We start from the raw sequence: 23,261 nt of genomic DNA on the forward strand, positions 1-23,261 counted from the left end.
TGCCAGGGGGGGAGGCGAGGGGCACAAGCGTCTCCCTCCTCTACACACACACCGACGTGACACACACAAACTCGAAACTGGAAACGTGCTCTGCGGTACGGTCCGCTGTCCTCGTGAAGGAGTAGCCTCCTCCTCAAAGTGACCTCGCTCTTCACCTCGGAGCCGCTTTAGAGTTCTATTAGAACGGCGTTTCGAGAGCGGCGGTGGTGGTGTTCTCCGCTAAGTGTGTTCCAAAGCGGTGCTTGTGGCGCGGGGGCGGGGGCGCTCTGCTGTCCTCGGCTAACACTCCGAGAGTCCTTGTCGTCGGATGATTCCTCACCGCGACGTGACCATGCATGCATTCATCCCCGCCACGGCTCCGAAGGGCACCTGTTACCTGTGGGGCTGGTTTGCTGTGGAGCTGGTTTGCTGTGGAGCTGGTTTGGTGTGGGGCTGGTTTGTTGTGGAGCTGGTTTGTTGTCAGGCTGGTGTTGGGGAAAATGTGTATGAGGTGGACTAGTTTAATATAGGTCAACTAGCAGTGCTGAAAGACGGTCTGGCTGACGTTCTTAAAACAATTTGGAACAGATGGACATTTCAGTACGGCATGTTGTGTGCTGGTAATCTCGGACATTGTATGCTTTCATATCTTGTTCTTTTCTCTCTTTCACACGGGCACAGCACACACACACAGACACACGGACACACACGTACACAGACACACACAGTCGCACAGACACACACACACACACACACATTCCCTGTGACACAATACACACATACAATACACATACGTCTGTACGCAGACGCACGCACACACAGACACACACACACATACACACACACACACACACACACACACACACACATCTCACTCTCTACATCATATCGTGTGTGGACATCATATCTTGTTTATCTCTCTTCATGTTCTCTCTCCGATGTTAAATCTACGTATCATCTTAATGTACGTCATGTCAGATCTGACATGATATGATACGTCATCATATCTGTCATGGGGGGGCAGGACTGAGAGGGGATTTAGGGGACAGGCAAAGGGATTGGGGACAGAGTGTTTTTTGTTCAAGCTGTGGTGATCCTCTGCTCGACCCATAGCTCTTGCTGTTAAGAACTTCTTTTCTTAAATAAATTACCTATTTGTTACAATTGGAAATATCGTCTCCTGCTGTGTTAAACAACCTTTCCACAACACTGGTTTGTTGTGGAGCTGGTTTGTTGTGGAGCTGGTTTGTTGTGGAGCTGGTTTGTTGTGGAGCTGGTTTGCTGTGGAGCTGGTTTGTTGTGGAGCTGGTTTGGTGTGGAGCTGGTTTGTTGTGGAGCTGGTTTGTTGTGGAGCTGGTTTGTTGTGGAGCTGGTTTGTTGTGGAGCTGGTTTGTTGTGGAGCTGGTTTGTTGTGGAGCTGGTTTGTTGTGGAGCTGGTTTGTTGTGGAGCTGGTTTGTTGTGGAGCTGGTTTGGTGTGGAGCTGGTTTGGTGTGGAGCTGGTTTGTTGTGGAGCTGGTTTGTTGTGGAGCTGGTTTGTTGTGGAGCTGGTTTGTTGTGGAGCTGGTTTGTTGTGGAGCTGGTTTGTTGTCGGGCTGGTTTGCTGTGGGGCTGGTTTGTTGTGGGGCTGGTTTGTTGTGGAGCTGGTTTGTTGTCGGGCTGGTTTGCTGTGGAGCTGGTTTGCTGTGGGGCTGGTTTGTTGTCGGGCTGGTTTGCTGTGGAGCTGGTTTGCTGTGGAGCTGGTTTGCTGTGGAGCTGGTTTGGTGTGGAGCTGGTTTGTTGTGGAGCTGGTTTGTTGTCGGGCTGGTTTGTTGTGGAGCTGGTTTGTTGTGGAGCTGGTTTGCTGTGGAGCTGGTTTGTTGTGGAGCTGGTTTGCTGTGGAGCTGGTTTGTTGTCGGGCTGGTTTGTTGTGGAGCTGGTTTGTTGTGGAGCTGGTTTGTTGTGGAGCTGGTTTGCTGTGGAGCTGGTTTGCTGTGGAGCTGGTTTGTTGTGGAGCTGGTTTGTTGTGGGGCTGGTTTGTTGTGGAGCTGGTTTGCTGTGGAGCTGGTTTGCTGTGGAGCTGGTTTGTTGTGGAGCTGGTTTGCTGTGGAGCTGGTTTGTTGTCGGGATGGTTTGTTGTGGAGCTGGTTTGTTGTGGAGCTGGTTTGTTGTGGAGCTGGTTTGCTGTGGAGCTGGTTTGTTGTGGAGCTGGTTTGTTGTGGAGCTGGTTTGTTGTCGGGCTGGTTTGCTGTGGAGCTGGTTTGTTGTGGAGCTGGTTTGTTGTGGAGCTGGTTTGTTGTGGAGCTGGTTTGTTGTGGAGCTGGTTTGTTGTGGGGCTGGTTTGTTGTGGAGCTGGTTTGTTGTGGAGCTGGTTTGCTGTGGAGCTGGTTTGGTGTGGAGCTGGTTTGTTGTGGAGCTGGTTTGTTGTGGAGCTGGTTTGCTGTGGAGCTGGTTTGTTGTGGAGCTGGTTTGTTGTGGAGCTGGTTTGTTGTCGGGCTGGTTTGTTGTGGAGCTGGTTTGTTGTGGAGCTGGTTTGTTGTCGGGCTGGTTTGTTGTGGAGCTGGTTTGCTGTGGAGCTGGTTTGCTGTGGAGCTGGTTTGCCGCGGGGCTGGTTTGCCGCGGGGCTGGTTTGCCGCGGGGCTTTCTACCAAAAAAACCTGGTCGCCTGAATCTCGTTTCTCAAAGAGCGGGAAACGCCGGCTAAAATGGACATAGTGCTGTTTCACGTTTTTGAGGTTTCAAACAAAGACAAAAGGTTAACCCTTTCACAACCACACTACATACGGTTAACCCTTTCACTACCACACTACAGACGGTTAACCCTTTCACTATACCACACTACAGACGGTTAACCCTTTCACTGCCACACGACAAAGGGGGGTTAAAGGCGCATTGTGTACCTGGGTTGGTTGGTTATCTACTCGCCCTCCGTATCAGTTGAAACTCCGTTTCAGTTGTGTTGCTGTGCTGCATCTTATCCCTTGTACCCTTGGGTTTTGTGGTGCGAGTTCTGTTTCCATAGCAACGTTCCGTGTATGGGCATAATGGGTAATTGAGATGGGAAAATGCATCCCAGACACCTTATTCTATTTTTTACCTCGACGTCCCAGTAGGTACGTTTTGGTCATAGAGCCTGGAATGAAAGCGTCCCAAAGGCTTCAGCCGTAACAGTTTTTTGGTGTTTTAACCCTTTCACTGCCACACTACAGAAGGTTAACCCTTTCACAACCACACTACAGAAGGTTAACCCTTTCACAACCACACTACGGAAGGTTAACCCTTTCACTACCACACTACAGAAGGTTAACCCTTTCACAACCACACTACAGAAGGTTAACCATTTCACAACCACACTACAGAAGGTTAACCCTTTCACTACCACACTACAGAAGGTTAACCATTTCACTAACACACTACAGACGGTTAACCCTTTCACAACCACACTACAGAAGGTTAACCCGTTCACTACCACACTACAGAATGTTAACCCTTTCACTACCACACTACATAAGGTTAACCCTTTCACTACCACACTACATACGGTTAACCCTTTCACTACCACACTACAGACGGTTAACCCTTTCACAACCACACTACAGAAGGTTAACCCTTTCACTACCACACTACAGAAGGTTAACCATTTCACAACCACACTATAAAAGGTTAACCCTTTCACTACCACACTACATAAGGTTAACCCTTTCACTACCACACTACATAAGGTTAACCCTTTCACTACCACACTACAGAATGTTAACCATTTCACAACCACACTACAGAAGGTTAACCCTTTCACTACCACACTACAGACGGTTAACCCTTTCACAACCACACTACAGCCGGTTAAACCTTTCACTACCACACTACAGACGGTTAACCCTTTCACAACCACACTACAGACTGTTAACCCTTTCACAACCACACTACAGAATGTTAACCCTTTCACTGCCACACTACAGACAGTTAACCCTTTCACTACCACACTACAGAATGTTAACCCTTTCACTACCACACTACATACGGTTAACCCTTTCACTACCACACTACAGACGGTTAACCCTTTCACAACCACACTACAGAAGGTTAACCCTTTCACTGCCACACTACATACAGTTAACCCTTTCACTACCACACTACAGAAGGTTAACCCTTTCACTACCACACTACATACGGTTAACCCTTTCACTACCACACTACAGACGGTTAACCCTTTCACTACCACACTACAGAAGGTTAACCATTTCACAACCACACTACAGCCGGTTAAACCTTTCACTACCACACTACAGACGGTTAACCCTTTCACAACCACACTACAGACTGTTAACCCTTTCACTACCACACTACAGACGGTTAACCCTTTCACTACCACACTACAGAAGGTTAACCATTTCACAACCACACTATAGAAGGTTAACCCTTTCACTACCACACTACATAAGGTTAACCCTTTCACAACCACACTACAGAATGTTAACCCTTTCACTACCACACTACAGAAGGTTAACCATTTCACAACCACACTACAGCCGGTTAAACCTTTCACTACCACACTACAGACGGTTAACCCTTTCACAACCACACTACAGACTGTTAACCCTTTCACAACCACACTACAGAAGGTTAACCCTTTCACTGCCACACTACAGACAGTTAACCGTCTGTAGTGTGGTAGTGAAATGGTTAAACACAGTCTCACCTAACCAGCTCCCACCTGTGTTCAATTTTAGCGACTTTATTACTGAATAACATCAGCTTTTCCTCGAGGACTCCATCGCTGAGTGCGTTTACACATCAACTATTTAACGACCTCCTACGAGAGGGGGGGCATGGGCACGGCTGAGGGGGGGCTGAGGGGGGGCTGAGGGGGGGCATCGGCACGGCTGAGGGGGGGCTGAGGGGGGGCTGAGGGGGGGCTGAGGGGGGGCTGAGGGGGGGCTGAGGACCATCACAGCTGTGCTGCTAAGTAGAACATCACAACCTCAAGTGTGATATTGCTTTTATACAACAGTTCTGCAATCGCCATTTATTAGTTAACAGTAAAAAGCGACAACACGTTATGATTTGTTTGTTTATTTAATCATTTATATTTTAACCTAAACACAAGATCTCAAGATCTCAAACCCGACTTGTTCATCCTAAAACGTCACGACGACGAGAGGAGCAACGTATTTCACAATGACATTCAATGAAGAAACAAAAAAATCACAAAGACCCACTTGACTTGACTTTGACTTGACTTTATTTTGACAATATAATGTGAATAAACACGTGACAGAAGCACATGTCTGGAATACTGCCAAGGATGGACACAAAAAAGCTCAGAGGTTATTTCTAGTGATGCACCGATGTGAAAATTGTGGCCGATACCGATAACCGATATTAATATTGCTGTTCTGGCCGATACCGATATTTACCGATGTCGATATCTCTGTATAGAAAACACATTTTTATGATAATCAAATAAAGAGCTATTTTCCAAAACGCATAATTTTGTTACTTTTGTAACTTATTTTCAGAAATGACTGATATTTTGAAACTATTTAAGGCCAAAACATGTAAAAAAAAAAAAATATATATATATATATATATATATATTTTTTTTATTATATCGGCCCATATCGGCCCTATCTTGATAGCGGACCGATACCGATGTGTAAAAAAAACTGCCATATCGGCCGATATTATATTATATCGGCGGCCGTTATATCGTGCATCACTAGTTATTTCCATTGTGGTCCTTGTAGCAGAACGAAGTGTTCAGACAAGCGTCATACAGACATCCTAAAGACACGTGACATCACAACACGTCACATAGACGTCACATAGACGCATGTAAAAGTGGTGTGACATCAGCATGTTGTCAACCTATACAGTTTCACAGGTAAGACGTGACATCACTTTAACCTATACAGTTTCACAGGTAAGACGTGACATCACTTTAACCTATACAGTTTCACAGGTAAGACGTGACATCACTTTAACCTATACAGTTTCACAGGTAAGACGTGACATCACTTTAACCTATACAGTTTCACAGGTAAGACGTGACATCACTTTAACCTATACAGTTTCACAGGTAAGACGTGACATCACTTTAACCTATACAGTTTCACAGGTAAGACGTGACATCACTTTAACCTATACAGTTTCACAGGTAAGACGTGACATCACTTTAACCTATACAGTTTCACAGGTAAGACGTGACATCACTTTAACCTATACAGTTTCACAGGTAAGACGTGACATTATTTTAGGCTGACGGCCTGCAGACCGGCTGTCAGAATGTTAATAATTTGGGATAAATAAATAATAATGGGTTTCTTTATTTATTTTTCTTGTATTGTGCTTGTGCTGCATGATGACATACATAATCAAATGTCCGATCTAATAGTTTTATTCATGCAAATATTTTAAGCATTTTTTGTGTGAGGTGACTAACCTCTCAAGCACTCATTGCTTTGTTCACTCACTCATACTCATTTGTCATGTTATTCAATATAGGCAGTGTCCTGAAATAACTTCATCTATCAGTACATTTATATTTACATTTAGTCATTTAGCTGAAACGCTTTTATCCAAAGTGACAAGTTCTGTACGACAGGTCATCAGGAAGGTACAACTCTATCAGCTGAGCAACAATGTTCATCAAAGTGTTGAGTGCTACAGTGTAGGTTAGTATATTAGGACAAGTGCATGACAGTAAGGTGAGTTAGGGTTAGAGTTTTTTTTTTTTCTCATTTCAGATAATGATTGAAGAAGTGCGTCTTTAGTCGACGGCGAAAGATTGGACGGGTTTCGGCTGTCCTAACTGTGGTGGGTAGTTCGTTCCACCATTGTGGGGCAGGGATGGCGAATGTTATGTTATGTCTATTATGCCTTACTCTTGTTTTATATTTAATACTGTGTTTAGAAATGAAAAAATGCATACACTCTAATGCCGCAACAATTACCAATGTGTTTAAACTTTTTACACAAATGGCTTAATAAAGGAATCTGAATCTGGATCTAGGACTGTGTGACGGCTAGCACCTACATGTAGGGCTGCATTTAAAATTTCGTTGTAACATTGTAATAATGACAATAAAGATCATTCTATTCCAATAGGCAGCTTCTCTTTGATGACCCTCCCGGAGCTCGGATAGGAGTAGGTCTATTTATCTGTAGTGCTGAATTTCTCAATTCTCCGCTTGAAATAATTAATCAAAATGTCCAATCTAACTCATTTTGTTTGCTCATAATACCTACTGCTGAATAACATGGACAAATAAATGATAAATTATAAATGTTTTGGAGCACACCTTTCCATATGCTGAATCTTTAGACTGAATTTAGGCACTGTGCCAGTGAAGATATTTTTATAATTGACGAATATTTTGAGTGAGCAAGTTGTATTTAATGTTTAGTTGAGATAATAGAACCTGCATTATTATATCCTCCAGAATAAACGTTTCATTGGCCGTGTTTCCAGCGTCTCATGGACCCGACGGAACGTTATGAATTAAAAGTTTATTCTGGAGCATATGAGTGTGCGGTGGTACAATCGTTTTCGCTTGGTGCTACAATTGGAACGTGAGTGCAGTCAATCATAATAATAATAATCTTTATTTATATAGCACCTTTCATATAAGGATTGCAGTTCAAAGTGCTTTATATAATGGAGTCATAATCAAACAAGCAGCAAGAGAAATGCATAACACAAATAAAAGTTGCAGCATGATGCAAAATCTAAATCTCGTTTCAAAATCAATCAATCAAAGCAACCTGTGTCTCCGGATCATTTCGGTCTCAATTAAATAAAAAGGGTGATATTCTCCTTCGAAATATTCTTTCACAGGCACGCCTGGCATTTTCGATGCCTGCGTCTGGCAACAATTACTGCTGCCATGATCACCTGTGACGCTGGCATGATGCCCCTTTATAGCGCTTAGGGCTTGTATCATAATTATCATTCGAGTGACATCCTTAAAAATGAAAAAAGGTGATTGGAAAAGTATTTAAAAGCCCTTGAATTTAATTTTGCAATGTCTGTGTGAAGGAACCCTGTGACCTAATATGATAATTTTTCACTAAAGCTTTTTAATTTACCCCCTAATTAGTGTCCGAGGCCTTGTGCTTGATAATTACGTGGAATGTGACGTGTGTACAGTATAACCGCTATCAACCAGGAGACACTTCACTGATGAAATCACTCAGCGAGTCTTAATCAGGGCTCAGTGATTAATGTTTGCACAGGACAGGGGTACCTTCAGCTGGCCAGTCACAGGACAGGGGTACCTTCAGCTGGCCAGTCACAGGACAGGGGTACCTTCAGCTGGCCAGTCACAGGACAGGGGTACCTTCAGCTGGCCAGTCACAGGACAGGGGTACCTTCAGCTGGCCAGTCACAGGACAGGGGTACCTTCAGCTGGCCAGTCACAGGACAGGGGTACCTTCAGCTGGCCAGTCACAGGACAGGGGTACCTTCAGCTGGCCAGTCATGTGTTTTCTTTGTCAAATCAGTTGTGCAATAGTCACTTTTGGTGAGTTGTTTCTATACAATTCACTTATATGACATTTAGGTATGACACAGGACTACACAAGCATTTTTAGTATAGAAATGTGTCAACAGACTAAAGCAGGGAACCACAATATTTTGCGAATACGAATTATGCAGAATGTAATATCATAACTGTCTATTACTTTTCTTGCAATTGAGCCAATTTTCCTTAGGTACGGTTTTGAGGTGTGTGTTCAACAGAATGTAGTATCAAAAACACATTCACAAAAAGTATGGGTTACTGAATGCTGAACTGCACTGTTATAATCACTAAGCCAGACCTTACCTGTGTCCCTGTATCACTTGTCTCTGCTGCCCTTTGACTAAAAGACGTCCCTATGTCCATTTTCCTTTTTTTTGGGCATATTTCAGTTAGTCACAGTAAAAGTCACCTAGTAAAAGTGAGATAATTGACAATATCAAAACATGCTAGGGCTGTACCGAATAGTTCGAAGCTTCGTTCATAATGTTGACATTCGAATTCTAAATCAACATAAAAAATTGTAATAAATTTTTTTTTTTTTTTTTTTTTTTTTTACATTTTTATTTGCCAAGGTTGCCATGCCAGAACGACGCCCCTGGTCTGTCTACCACCACAGAGCCAGTGGGATCGAATCCAGCTGTGGTGCCTCCGGCTTGGCCGACCGTCCATACTGACACAATTGGCAGTGTTAGCGGGTGGGAAACCTGGTGAGGGTGGGTCCTGGTCGTTGTAAACAGTGACTCCTACAGTTCAGTCGGGGCGCCTGCACAGCAAGGGTAAGATCTGGAGGGAGGTAGTGTGATCCTTCCACACGTTACACTCCCCCAGTGAGAGTCCTGCGCTGCCAGGTGAAAAGAAGCGGTGGGCTGGGTACACATGTGTCGGAGGAAGCATGTGATAGTCTCCGCCCTCCCGGACCGACGGTAGGGGGTAGAGTGTGCAACGACCAGGAAGGGGATTGGGAATTGGCACAACGACTAACATTGGGATGGGAGAACAACGGAAAAAGAAGGAGGAAAGAGATAATAAAAAATAAAAAAGGAGTGCACCATTAAAGGGTGTGTGTGTGTGCGTTAACCCTTTCACTACCACACTACAGAAGGTTAACCCTTTACTATCACACTACCGTCTGTAGTAGTGTGATAGTAAAGGGTTAACCTTCTGTCGCGTGGCAGTGAAAGGGTTAACGTGGTGCCACCATGATTTACAGTAAGTGGCCTCTTTGTCATATCGGAGTCTCTGGCGGCTTGCTCGGCTGCTTATTATAGGATGGAACTGAGCCATACCGTACTTCAGTTACAGTTTTATTGAACCTGTTGAGATACGGTTACACCGTGCCGGGCTGCCCAGGCCCTCCGCACCTCTTTGTTTGAGGAGTGGTTCTGAGATGACTTTGCATACTTACAAGACGTATTATTAACTAGAGCGGTTGGCTGATTTAATCGTCTGATATTGGCCTGTCATGACACAGACATATCGGTATCGTCCGGCATGTAGATTCCAATATTAAAGCTTTTTTTTTTTTTTTTTTTTGCTGAGAAAAATGCTTGAGGTAATTCATCACAGTTTGTCCAGGAGAGCGCACTCTGACTCCATTGTTTACATATAACTCAGTCATAATACTGAGTCATTGTTTACATATAACTCAGTCATAATACTGAGTCATTGTTTACATATAACTCAGTCATAATACTAAGTCATTGTTTACATATAACTCAGTCATAATACTGAGTCATTGTTGACATATAACTCAGTCATAATACTGAGTCATTGTTTACATATAACTCAGTCATAATACTGAGTCATTGTTTACATATAACTCAGTCATAATACTGAGCCATTGTTGACATATAACTCAGTCATAATACTGAGTCATTGTTTACATATAACTCAGTCATAATACTGAGTCATTGTTTACATATAACTCAGTCATAATACTGAGTCATTGTTTACATATAACTCAGTCTTAATACTGAGTCATTGTTTACATATAACTCAGTCATAATACTGAGTCATTGTTTACATATAACTCAGTCATACTGCTAAGTCATTGTTTACATATAACTCAGTCATAATACTGAGTCATTGTTTACATATAACTCAGTCATAATACTGAGTCATTGTTTACATATAACTCAGTCTTAATACTGAGTCATTGTTTACATATAACTCAGTCATAATACTGAGTCATTGTTTACATATAACTCAGTCATAATACTGAGTCATTGTTTACATATAACTCAGTCATACTGCTAAGTCATTGTTTACATATAACTCAGTCATAATACTGAGTCATTGTTTACATATTACTCAGTCATAATACTAAGTCATTGTTTACATATAACTCAGTCATAATACTGAGTCATTGTATGTTTACATATAACTCAGTCATAATACTGAGTCATTGTATGTTTACATATAACTCAGTCATAATACTGAGTCATTGTTTACATATAACTCAGTCATACTGCTAAGTCATTGTTTACATATAACTCAGTCATAATACTGAGTCATTGTTTACATATAACTCAGTCATAATACTAAGTCATTGTTTACATATAACTCAGTCATAATACTGAGTCATTGTTTACATATAACTCAGTCATAATACTGAGTCATTGTATGTTTACATATAACTCAGTCATAATACTGAGTCATTGTATGTTTACATATAACTCAGTCATAATACTGAGTCATTGTTTATATATAACTCAGTCATAATACTGAGTCATTGTTTACATATAACTCAGTCATAATACTGAGTCATTGTTTACATATAACTCAGTCATAATACTAAGTCATTGTTTACATATAACTCAGTCATAATACTGAGTCATTGTTTACATATAACTCAGTCATAATACTGAGTCATTGTTTACATATAACTCAGTCATAATTCTGAGTCATTGTTGACATATAACTCAGTCATAATACTGAGTCATTGTTTACATATAACTCAGTCATAATACTGAGTCATTGTTTACATATAACTCAGTCATAATACTGAGTCATTGTTTACATATAACTCAGTCATAATACTGAGTCATTGTTTACATATAACTCAGTCATAATACTGAGTCATTGTTTACATATAACTCAGTCATAATACTGAGTCATTGTTTACATATAACTCAGTCATACTGCTAAGTCATTGTTTACATATAACTCAGTCATAATACTGAGTCATTGTTTACATATAACTCAGTCATAATACTAAGTCATTGTTTACATATAACTCAGTCATAATACTGAGTCATTGTTTACATATAACTCAGTCATAATACTGAGTCATTGTATGTTTACATATAACTCAGTCATAATACTGAGTCATTGTATGTTTACATATAACTCAGTCATAATACTAAGTCATTGTTTACATATAACTCAGTCATAATACTGAGTCATTGTTTACATATAACTCAGTCATAATACTGAGTCATTGTTTACATATAACTCAGTCATAATACTGAGTCATTGTTTACATATAACTCAGTCATAATACTGAGTCATTGTTTACATATAACTCAGTCATAATACTGAGTCATTGTTTACATATAACTCAGTCATAATACTGAGTCCCTGTTTACATATAACTCAGTCATAATACTGAGTCATTGTTTACATATAACTCAGTCATAATACTGAGTCATTGTTTACATATAACTCAGTCATAATACTGAGTCATTGTTTACATATAACTCAGTCATACTGCTAAGTCATTGTTTACATATAACTCAGTCATAATACTGAGTCATTGTTTACATATAACTCAGTCATAATACTAAGTCATTGTTTACATATAACTCAGTCATAATACTGAGTCATTGTTTACTTATAACTCAGTCATAATACTGAGTCATTGTATGTTTACATATAACTCAGTCATAATACTGAGTCATTGTATGTTTACATATAACTCAGTCATAATACTGAGTCATTGTTTATATATAACTCAGTCATAATACTGAGTCATTGTTTACATATAACTCAGTCATAATACTGAGTCATTGTTTACATATAACTCAGTCATAATTCTGAGTCATTGTTTACATATAACTCAGTCATAATACTGAGTCATTGTTTACATATAACTCAGTCATAATACTGAGTCATTGTTTACATATAACTCAGTCATAATACTAAGTCATTGTTTACATATAACTCAGTCATAATACTGAGTCATTGTTTACATATAACTCAGTCATAATACTGAGTCATTGTATGTTTACATATAACTCAGTCATAATACTGAGTCATTGTATGTTTACATATAACTCAGTCATAATACTAAGTCATTGTTTACATATAACTCAGTCATAATACTGAGTCATTGTTTACATATAACTCAGTCATAATACTGAGTCATTGTTTACATATAACTCAGTCATAATACTGAGTCATTGTTTACATATAACATATAACTCAGTCATAATACTAAGTCATTGTTTACATATAACTCAGTCATAATACTGAGTCATTGTTTACATATAACTCAGTCATAATACTGAGTCATTGTTTACATATAACTCAGTCATAATACTGAGTCATTGTTTACATATAACTCAGTCATAATACTGAGTCATTGTTTACATATAACTCAGTCATAATACTGAGTCATTGTTTACATATAACTCAGTCATAATACTGAGTCCCTGTTTACATATAACTCAGTCATAATACTGAGTCATTGTTTACATATAACTCAGTCATAATACTGAGTCATTGTTTACATATAACTCAGTCATAATACTGAGTCATTGTTTACATATAACTCAGTCATACTGCTAAGTCATTGTTTACATATAACTCAGTCATAATACTGAGTCATTGTTTACATATAACTCAGTCATAATACTAAGTCATTGTTTACATATAACTCAGTCATAATACTGAGTCATTGTTTACTTATAACTCAGTCATAATACTGAGTCATTGTATGTTTACATATAACTCAGTCATAATACTGAGTCATTGTATGTTTACATATAACTCAGTCATAATACTGAGTCATTGTTTATATATAACTCAGTCATAATACTGAGTCATTGTTTACATATAACTCAGTCATAATACTGAGTCATTGTTTACATATAACTCAGTCATAATTCTGAGTCATTGTTTACATATAACTCAGTCATAATACTGAGTCATTGTTTACATATAACTCAGTCATAATACTGAGTCATTGTTTACATATAACTCAGTCATAATACTAAGTCATTGTTTACATATAACTCAGTCATAATACTGAGTCATTGTTTACATATAACTCAGTCATAATACTGAGTCATTGTATGTTTACATATAACTCAGTCATAATACTGAGTCATTGTATGTTTACATATAACTCAGTCATAATACTAAGTCATTGTTTACATATAACTCAGTCATAATACTGAGTCATTGTTTACATATAACTCAGTCATAATACTGAGTCATTGTTTACATATAACTCAGTCATAATACTGAGTCATTGTTTACATATAACATATAACTCAGTCATAATACTAAGTCATTGTTTACATATAACTCAGTCATAATACTGAGTCATTATGTAAGGGATAATGTATAGCTACGAGGTCATTGTCGCAAAATTATTGACCATTGTTTTAAACGTCAGTGAAGGTCAATTCTTTTGCGACAATGATCGAGTATAGCTATACATTATCCCGCTTATTACATGGCTAACTTACTAACAAATATACCTAATTCATTGTACACCATCGACAAGACGAGATCAAATGCAAACGCACTTTGTTCTGTGGCTCTGTCAGCCCAAATAAAGTGATTATTATTATCGGCAGCCGGCAGGTCTGTGGTCTGATTGCACTGATGACTGAGTGCAGCTGTGCATATGCTGAGCAGCACTGATACAGTGTTGTAGTGGGCTTGATTGCGAACAGCTGCGCACAGCGGTCATTATTGCTTGGCAGAGGTCCGTTATTGTGTGATAACGGACCTCTGACGTGCGCTATTGACCAATCACAAGCAAGCATTTCGGCGATTGTGAAAACGCCATGTAATAAGTAAGGGATAATGTATTGGCTACGAGGTCATTGTCGCAAAATAATTGACCGACACGGAGTTTAAAATACAGAGGCGCCGCGCCGAGGTGTTTTAAACGTAGTGAAGGTCAATTATTTTGCGACAATGACCGAGTAGGCTATACATTATCCCGCTTATTACATGGCTAACTTACTAACAATATACCTAATTCATTTGACAAATCACAGTTGTTCTGTGGCTCTGTCAGCCCAAATAAAGTGATTATTATTATCGCGGGCAGCCTCTGTGTTCTGGGTCCGCTCGTCGCTCCGCCCCCTGTCATCGCCGGCACGGCAGTGTCTAATTGCACTGAAACAGTGTGTCAGTGGGCTTGATTGCGAACAGCTGCGCTCTGCGGTCATTATTGAAAAATCTGCGGTCATTATTGAAAAATAATGACCGCAGTCGGGGGGCTATTGACCAATCACAAGCAAGCATTTCGGTGAATGTGAAAACGCCATGTAATAATTACATATAACTCAGTCATAATACTGAGTCATTGTTTACATATAACTCAGTCATAATACTGAGTCATTGTTTACATATAACTCAGTCATAATACTGAGTCATTGTTTACATATAACTCAGTCATAATACTGAGTCATTGTTTACATATAACTCAGTCATAATACTAAGTCATTGTTTACATATAACTCAGTCATAATACTGAGTCATTGTTTACATATAACTCAGTCATAATACTGAGTCATTGTTTACATATAACTCAGTCATAATACTGAGTCATTGTTTACATATAACTCAGTCATAATACTAAGTCATTGTTTACATATAACTCAGTCATAATACTGAGTCATTGTTTACATATAACTCAGTCATAATACTGAGTCATTGTTTACATATAACTCAGTCATAATACTGAGTCATTGTTTACATATAACTCAGTCATAATACTGAGTCATTGTTTACATATAACTCAGTCATAATACTGAGTCATTGTTTACATATAACTCAGTCATCATAATACTGAGTCATTGTTTACATATAACTCAGTCATCATAATACTAAGTCATTGTTTACATATAACTCAGTCATAATACTGAGTCATTGTTTACATATAACTCAGTCATCATAATACTGAGTCATTGTTTACATATAACTCAGTCATCATAATACTAAGTCATTGTTTACATATAACTCAGTCATAATACTACTACTACTACTCTCTCTCTATATATATATATATACTCGGAGGTCTCGTAGTGGTGACCGGAGTGCCGGATGTCCCGCGATGATGTCGGGAGTTCGCGACCCTCTCTGCGCCACCCCCCTTCCCCCTGTCTCCGGCTGTCCCTGAGCAACGACCGGAGTGTTGAATGTCCCGTGACTAAGACGGGGAGGACGTGACCCTCTTGCGCCGCCCCTGTGCCTCAAATAGATCCGCTATCAACTCTATCTTTAATCTTTCAAAATGTTCAGTTGCTATCGCTATTAGCTCTATCTTTAATTTTTCAAAATGTACAGTTGCTATTGCATGCACTCATCTGTGTCTCACCACACACATGAGTGCATGCTTACCAACTGTCCGTCTGCAACACTACTATCACCAACATCTAAGAAGGGAGATCCCCCCTTGAACGGCCCTTCTAAGGTTTCTCTCCTCCACATTGCCTGTGGAGCTTTTTTTCCCTATTGTTAGGTTTTAGTGAGTTTTTCCTTACCTTCGCGTGGGGTATGTCTGGGAGTGCTTGCATTCTTTCATTTATTTGCATTCATCTAAAAAATGTTTGGACCCTATGGTGTTCTTGTTCTGTTCTTGACTTATTGTTATGTTGTCTTCTTGACTTGTTTAAAGAAGACCTGTACGGCCCATGGGGACATTAACGTGTGTTGTCGGGCCCTATAAATAAATTTGATTTGATTTGATTTGATATACTGTATGAAGGATATATCAATTCTTGACACTGTTTACTTATTACAGACACCATTATTTACCACTCTCTCTGGCTCCCAGCCCCACCTCCCACATTGAAACCCCTGCTAGAGATTCTTGATGACGCAGAGCATGCTGTCTTTGAGGGCAGGCTGACCTTTTAAATACCCTTTTACTTTGAAGATGTAAGCATGGGAAAATCCACTTGCATTACATCAACTGAGCTCTATCAAACCGTCATGGAGCGTTCTCCACCTCTTGTGTTGACCCTATTTATACCTACAGCGTTTTTAAGCAGTTATTCGACAGCATCTTCTTAATTAAACAACATCCTGGAGGAACAGTACTGTATATCTCTGTATGTCGTGTATGTCATAAATGTCACTATGAATTGAAAATGGGCGACCCTGATGTAAACAAGACGAAAGTCTTTCTCTGGTCTGCATCCCCTTAGCAATTGTGTGTATTGAGCCGTACTGTATTGTACCCATTCTGCAATCTGTTAAATCAAGTTTTCAATCAATCAATCAATCAATCAATCAATCAATCAATCAATCAATCAATCAATCAGCATCTTCTTAATTAAACAACATCGTGGAGGAATTTCAATCAGAACATACCACAGCACTGAAACTGCTCTCACAAAATAATTAGTCGACCTCAGACTAAACTCTGATGCAAATAAGGTCTCAATTATTGTCTTGTTAGACCTAAGACCTACAAGTTACATGTGACTGTCCTGTATGTATTTATGTATATATGTATTTATTGTGGGGAGTGGGAGATGGGAGGAGGGGGGGGGGGGGGCGTTTGATGTCTGATGTTTCATGTTGATGTCCCAGTGCTTTTAACAAACTGTACCGAAAACGTATCTTGTTTGACTCAATTGATCGTATCCATAATTAATCGTTAAAAGTGAGTCTGTCTTTGTGACTGTGTATTAAACAGGCTCAGAACATATCAAAGGGAGAAAGTATGACTGCAGGCTTGGAGATCATATGTCTGCCTCTTTTAGCAATAAATAAATGGATGGGCAATAATAAGTCAAGGGTGACAAAAATATAATTCTTCCATCTTAGAAACAATGTAGGGCTGTTGTACCCAATGTCATTTTTTAACATTCGAAGCTTCGATTGAAGTATTCGAACGAAGCTTCGAATGTCTATAAAACAATTTTTTTTAACTGAATCCTCAATTTGAATAAAGTGATTAATCTGATTAAATTTGTCTTTTTATTTTATTAAATCAACTTTCTTTAATGAATATAACTCATCAGTTTCGTCAACATAAATAATCCAATAAGGGCACGGTTGGTATGAAAGTGATGGTGACGTCCTATAGTATAATATTAGTGTAGCCTAATCTTTAACTGCAACGGTGAAGAAAACCCCCATTGGTTTAAACAGATTGAATAGACAAAAAAAAAAGATACAAAAAAATTTAAAATATATAATAATGTTATTATAAAACATGTAAAATTCGAATGTTGATTTAGAATTCGAATGTCAACATTATGATCGAAGCTTCGAAGCATTCGGTACAGCCCTAAAACAAAGCGAAAGCACAACCATTTATAAATCAATAGAACGCTGAAAAACTGATCCATGCCTTTATTTCAAGCTGACGTGATTACTCTAATAATGCACTATTTACTGGCCTCCTGGAAAAAAGCCACAGAGATTTCAGCTCATTCAGAACTCGGCAGCGAGGCTGCTCACTAGAACCAAGAGGAGAGACCACATCAGTCCGGTGTTAGCTACTCTGCAGCTAGGCTACTCACTAGAACCAAGAGGAGAGACCACATCAGTCCAGTGTTAGCTACTCTGCAGCTAGGCTACTCACTAGAACCAAGAGGAGAGACCACATCAGTCCAGTGTTAGCTACTCTGCAGCTAGGCTACTCACTAGAACCAAGAGGAGGGACCACATCAGTCCGGTGTTAGCTACTCTGCAGCTAGGCTACTCACTAGAACCAAGAGGAGGGACCACATCAGTCCAGTGTTAGCTACTCTGCAGCTAGGCTACTCACTAGAACCAAGAGGAGGGACCACATCAGTCCGGTGTTAGCTACTCTGCAGCTAGGCTACTAACTAGAACCAAGAGGAGAGACCACATCAGTCCAGTGTTAGCTACTCTGCAGCTAGGCTACTCACTAGAACCACGAGGAGGGACCACATCAGTCCGGTGTTAGCTACTCTGCAGCTAGGCTACTCACTAGAACCAAGAGGAGAGACCACATCAGTCCAGTGTTAGCTACTCTGCAGCTAGGCTACTGACTAGAACCAAGAGGAGAGACCACATCAGTCCAGTGTTAGCTACTCTGCAGCTAGGCTACTAACTAGAACCAAGAGGAGAGACCACATCAGTCCAGTGTTAGCTACTCTGCAGCTAGGCTACTCACTAGAACCAAGAGGAGAGACCACATCAGTCCAGTGTTAGCTACTCTGCAGCTAGGCTACTAACTAGAACCAATAGGAGGGACCACATCAGTCCAGTGTTAGCTACTCTGCAGCTAGGCTACTCACTAGAACCAAGAGGAGGGACCACATCAGTCCGGTGTTAGCTACTCTGCAGCTAGGCTACTAACTAGAACCAAGAGGAGGGACCACATCAGTCCAGTGTTAGCTACTCTGCAGCTAGGCTACTAACTAGAACCAAGAGGAGAGACCACATCAGTCCAGTGTTAGCTACTCTGCAGCTAGGCTACTAACTAGAACCAAGAGGAGGGACCACATCAGTCCAGTGTTAGCTACTCTGCAGCTAGGCTACTCACTAGAACCACGAGGAGAGACCACATCAGTCCAGTGTTAGCTACTCTGCAGCTAGACTACTCACTAGAACCAAGAGGAGGGACCACATCAGTCCGGTGTTAGCTACTCTGCAGCTAGACTACTCACTAGAACCACGAGGAGGGACCACATCAGTCCAGTGTTAGCTACTCTGCAGCTAGGCTACTCACTAGAACCAAGAGGAGAGACCACATCAGTCCGGTCTTAGCTACTCTGCAGCTAGGCTACTCACTAGAACCAAGAGGAGAGACCACATCAGTCCAGTGTTAGCTACTCTGCAGCTAGGCTACTAACTAGAACCAAGAGGAGAGACCACATCAGTCCGGTGTTAGCTACTCTGCAGCTAGGCTACTCACTAGAACCACGAGGAGAGACCACATCAGTCCAGTGTTAGCTACTCTGCAGCTAGGCTACTGACTAGAACCACGAGGAGAGACCACATCAGTCCGGTGTTAGCTACTCTGCAGCTAGGCTACTCACTAGAACCACGAGGAGAGACCACATCAGTCCGGTGTTAGCTACTCTGCAGCTAGGCTACTAACTAGAACCAAGAGGAGAGACCACATCAGTCCGGTGTTAGCTACTCTGCAGCTAGGCTACTCACTAGAACCAAGAGGAGAGACCACATCAGTCCAGTGTTAGCTACTCTGCAGCTAGGCTATTAACTAGAACCAAGAGGAGAGACCACATGAGTCCAGTGTTAGCTACTCTGCAGCTAGGCTACTCACTAGAACCAAGAGGAGAGACCACATCAGTCCAGTGTTAGCTGCTCTGCAGCTAGGCTACTCACTAGAACCACGAGGAGAGACCACATCAGTCCGGTGTTAGCTGCTCTGCAGCTAGGCTACTCACTAGAACCAAGAGGAGAGACCACATCAGTCCAGTGTTAGCTACTCTGCAGCTAGGCTACTGACTAGAACCAAGAGGAGAGACCACATCAGTCCAGTGTTAGCTACTCTGCAGCTAGGCTACTAACTAGAACCAAGAGGAGGGACCACATCAGTCCGGTGTTAGCTACTCTGCAGCTAGGCTACTCACTAGAACCAAGAGGAGGGACCACATCAGTCCGGTGTTAGCTACTCTGCAGCTAGGCTACTCACTAGAACCAAGAGGAGAGACCACATCAGTCCAGTGTTAGCTGCTCTGCAGCTAGGCTACTAACTAGAACCAAGAGGAGAGACCACATCAGTCCAGTGTTAGCTACTCTGCAGCTAGGCTACTAACTAGAACCAAGAGGAGAGACCACATCAGTCCAGTGTTAGCTACTGTGCAGCTAGGCTACTGACTAGAACCAAGAGGAGGGACCACATCAGTCCGGTGTTAGCTGCTCTGCAGCTAGGCTACTCACTAGAACCAAGAGGAGGGACCACATCAGTCCGGTGTTAGCTGCTCTGCAGCTAGGCTACTCACTAGAACCAAGAGGAGAGACCACATCAGTCCGGTGTTAGCTGCTCTGCAGCTAGGCTACTCACTAGAACCAAGAGGAGAGACCACATCAGTCCAGTGTTAGCTGCTCTGCAGCTAGGCTACTCACTAGAACCAAGAGGAGAGACCACATCAGTCCAGTGTTAGCTACTCTGCAGCTAGGCTACTAACTAGAACCAAGAGGAGGGACCACATCAGTTCAGTGTTAGCTACTCTGCAGCTAGGCTACTCACTAGAACCAAGAGGAGAGACCACATCAGTCCGGTGTTAGCTACTCTGCAGCTAGGCTACTAACTAGAACCAAGAGGAGAGACCACATCAGTCCGGTGTTAGCTACTCTGCAGCTAGGCTACTAACTAGAACCAAGAGGAGAGACCACATCAGTCCGGTGTTAGCTGCTCTGCAGCTAGGCTACTCACTAGAACCAAGAGGAGAGACCACATCAGTCCGGTGTTAGCTGCTCTGCAGCTAGGCTACTAACTAGAACCAAGAGGAGAGACCACATCAGTCCGGTGTTAGCTACTCTGCAGCTAGGCTACTCACTAGAACCAAGAGGAGGGACCACATCAATCCAGTGTTAGCTACTCTGCAGCTAGGCTACTAACTAGAACCAAGAGGAGAGACCACATCAGTCCGGTGTTAGCTACTCTGCAGCTAGGCTACTGACTAGAACCAAGAGGAGAGACCACATCAGTCCGGTGTTAGCTACTCTGCAGCTAGGCTACTAACTAGAACCAAGAGGAGAGACCACATCAGTCCAGTGTTAGCTACTCTGCAGCTAGGCTACTAACTAGAACCAAGAGGAGAGACCACATCAGTCCAGTGTTAGCTGCTCTGCAGCTAGGCTACTCACTAGAACCAAGAGGAGAGACCACATCAGTCCAGTGTTAGCTACTCTGCAGCTAGGCTACTAACTAGAACCAAGAGGAGGGACCACATCAGTTCAGTGTTAGCTACTCTGCAGCTAGGCTACTCACTAGAACCAAGAGGAGAGACCACATCAGTCCGGTGTTAGCTACTCTGCAGCTAGGCTACTAACTAGAACCAAGAGGAGAGACCACATCAGTCCGGTGTTAGCTACTCTGCAGCTAGGCTACTAACTAGAACCAAGAGGAGAGACCACATCAGTCCGGTGTTAGCTGCTCTGCAGCTAGGCTACTCACTAGAACCAAGAGGAGAGACCACATCAGTCCGGTGTTAGCTGCTCTGCAGCTAGGCTACTAACTAGAACCAAGAGGAGAGACCACATCAGTCCGGTGTTAGCTACTCTGCAGCTAGGCTACTCACTAGAACCAAGAGGAGGGACCACATCAATCCAGTGTTAGCTACTCTGCAGCTAGGCTACTAACTAGAACCAAGAGGAGAGACCACATCAGTCCGGTGTTAGCTACTCTGCAGCTAGGCTACTGACTAGAACCAAGAGGAGAGACCACATCAGTCCGGTGTTAGCTACTCTGCAGCTAGGCTACTAACTAGAACCAAGAGGAGAGACCACATCAGTCCAGTGTTAGCTACTCTGCAGCTAGGCTACTAACTAGAACCAAGAGGAGAGACCACATCAGTCCGGTGTTAGCTACTCTGCAGCTAGGCTACTGACTAGAACCAAGAGGAGAGACCACATCAGTCCGGTGTTAGCTACGCTGCAGCTAGGCTACTAACTAGAACCAAGAGGAGAGACCACATCAGTCCGGTGTTAGCTACTCTGCAGCTAGGCTACTAACTAGAACCAAGAGGAGAGACCACATCAGTCCGGTGTTAGCTGCTCTGCAGCTAGGCTACTCACTAGAACCAAGAGGAGAGACCACATCAGTCCGGTGTTAGCTGCTCTGCAGCTAGGCTACTAACTAGAACCAAGAGGAGAGACCACATCAGTCCGGTGTTAGCTGCTCTGCAGCTAGGCTACTCACTAGAACCAAGAGGAGGGACCACATCAGTCCAGTGTTAGCTACTCTGCAGCTAGGCTACTAACTAGAACCAAGAGGAGAGACCACATCAGTCCGGTGTTAGCTACTCTGCAGCTAGGCTACTGACTAGAACCAAGAGGAGAGACCACATCAGTCCGGTGTTAGCTACTCTGCAGCTAGGCTACTAACTAGAACCAAGAGGAGAGACCACATCAGTCCAGTGTTAGCTACTCTGCAGCTAGGCTACTGACTAGAACCAAGAGGAGAGACCACATCAGTCCAGTGTTAGCTGCTCTGCAGCTAGGCTACTCACTAGAACCAAGAGGAGAGACCACATCAGTCTAGTGTTAGCTACTCTGCAGCTAGGCTACTAACTAGAGCCAAGAGGAGAGACCACATCAGTCCGGTGTTAGCTACTCTGCAGCTAGGCTACTAACTAGAACCAAGAGGAGAGACCACATCAGTCCAGTGTTAGCTGCTCTGCAGCTAGGCTACTCACTAGAACCAAGAGGAGAGACCACATCAGTCCGGTGTTAGCTGCTCTGCAGCTAGGCTACTAACTAGAACCAATAGGAGAGACCACATCAGTCCGGTGTTAGCTAATCTGCAGCTAGGCTACTCACTAGAACCAAGAGGAGGGACCACATCAGTCCAGTGTTAGCTACTCTGCAGCTAGGCTACTGACTAGAACCAATAGGAGAGACCACATCAGTCCGGTGTTAGCTAATCT

At 42.0% G+C, this 23,261-nt stretch overlaps 1 protein-coding gene across 1 annotated transcript in view; it reads left to right on the top strand.

Annotated features, from left to right (window-relative positions):
• Positions 1–331: 331 nt before the first annotated feature.
• LOC311243434 (protein zyg-11 homolog) overlaps positions 332–23,261 on the top strand; it is a gene marked incomplete at its 5' end in the record, with an annotated part of 95,603 nt that continues 72,673 nt past the window's right edge. Inside the window, one exon of the mRNA XM_084332665.1 lies at positions 332–451. Within this exon, the coding sequence (XP_084188791.1) occupies positions 332–451 (120 nt within the window). The remainder of the gene's footprint in view (positions 452–23,261) is intronic.

The sequence above is a fragment of the Notolepis coatsorum genome, assembly GCF_963971535.1.
Source record: "Notolepis coatsorum genome assembly, chromosome: 17".
Taxonomy (NCBI): Eukaryota; Metazoa; Chordata; class Actinopteri; order Aulopiformes; family Paralepididae; genus Notolepis; species Notolepis coatsorum.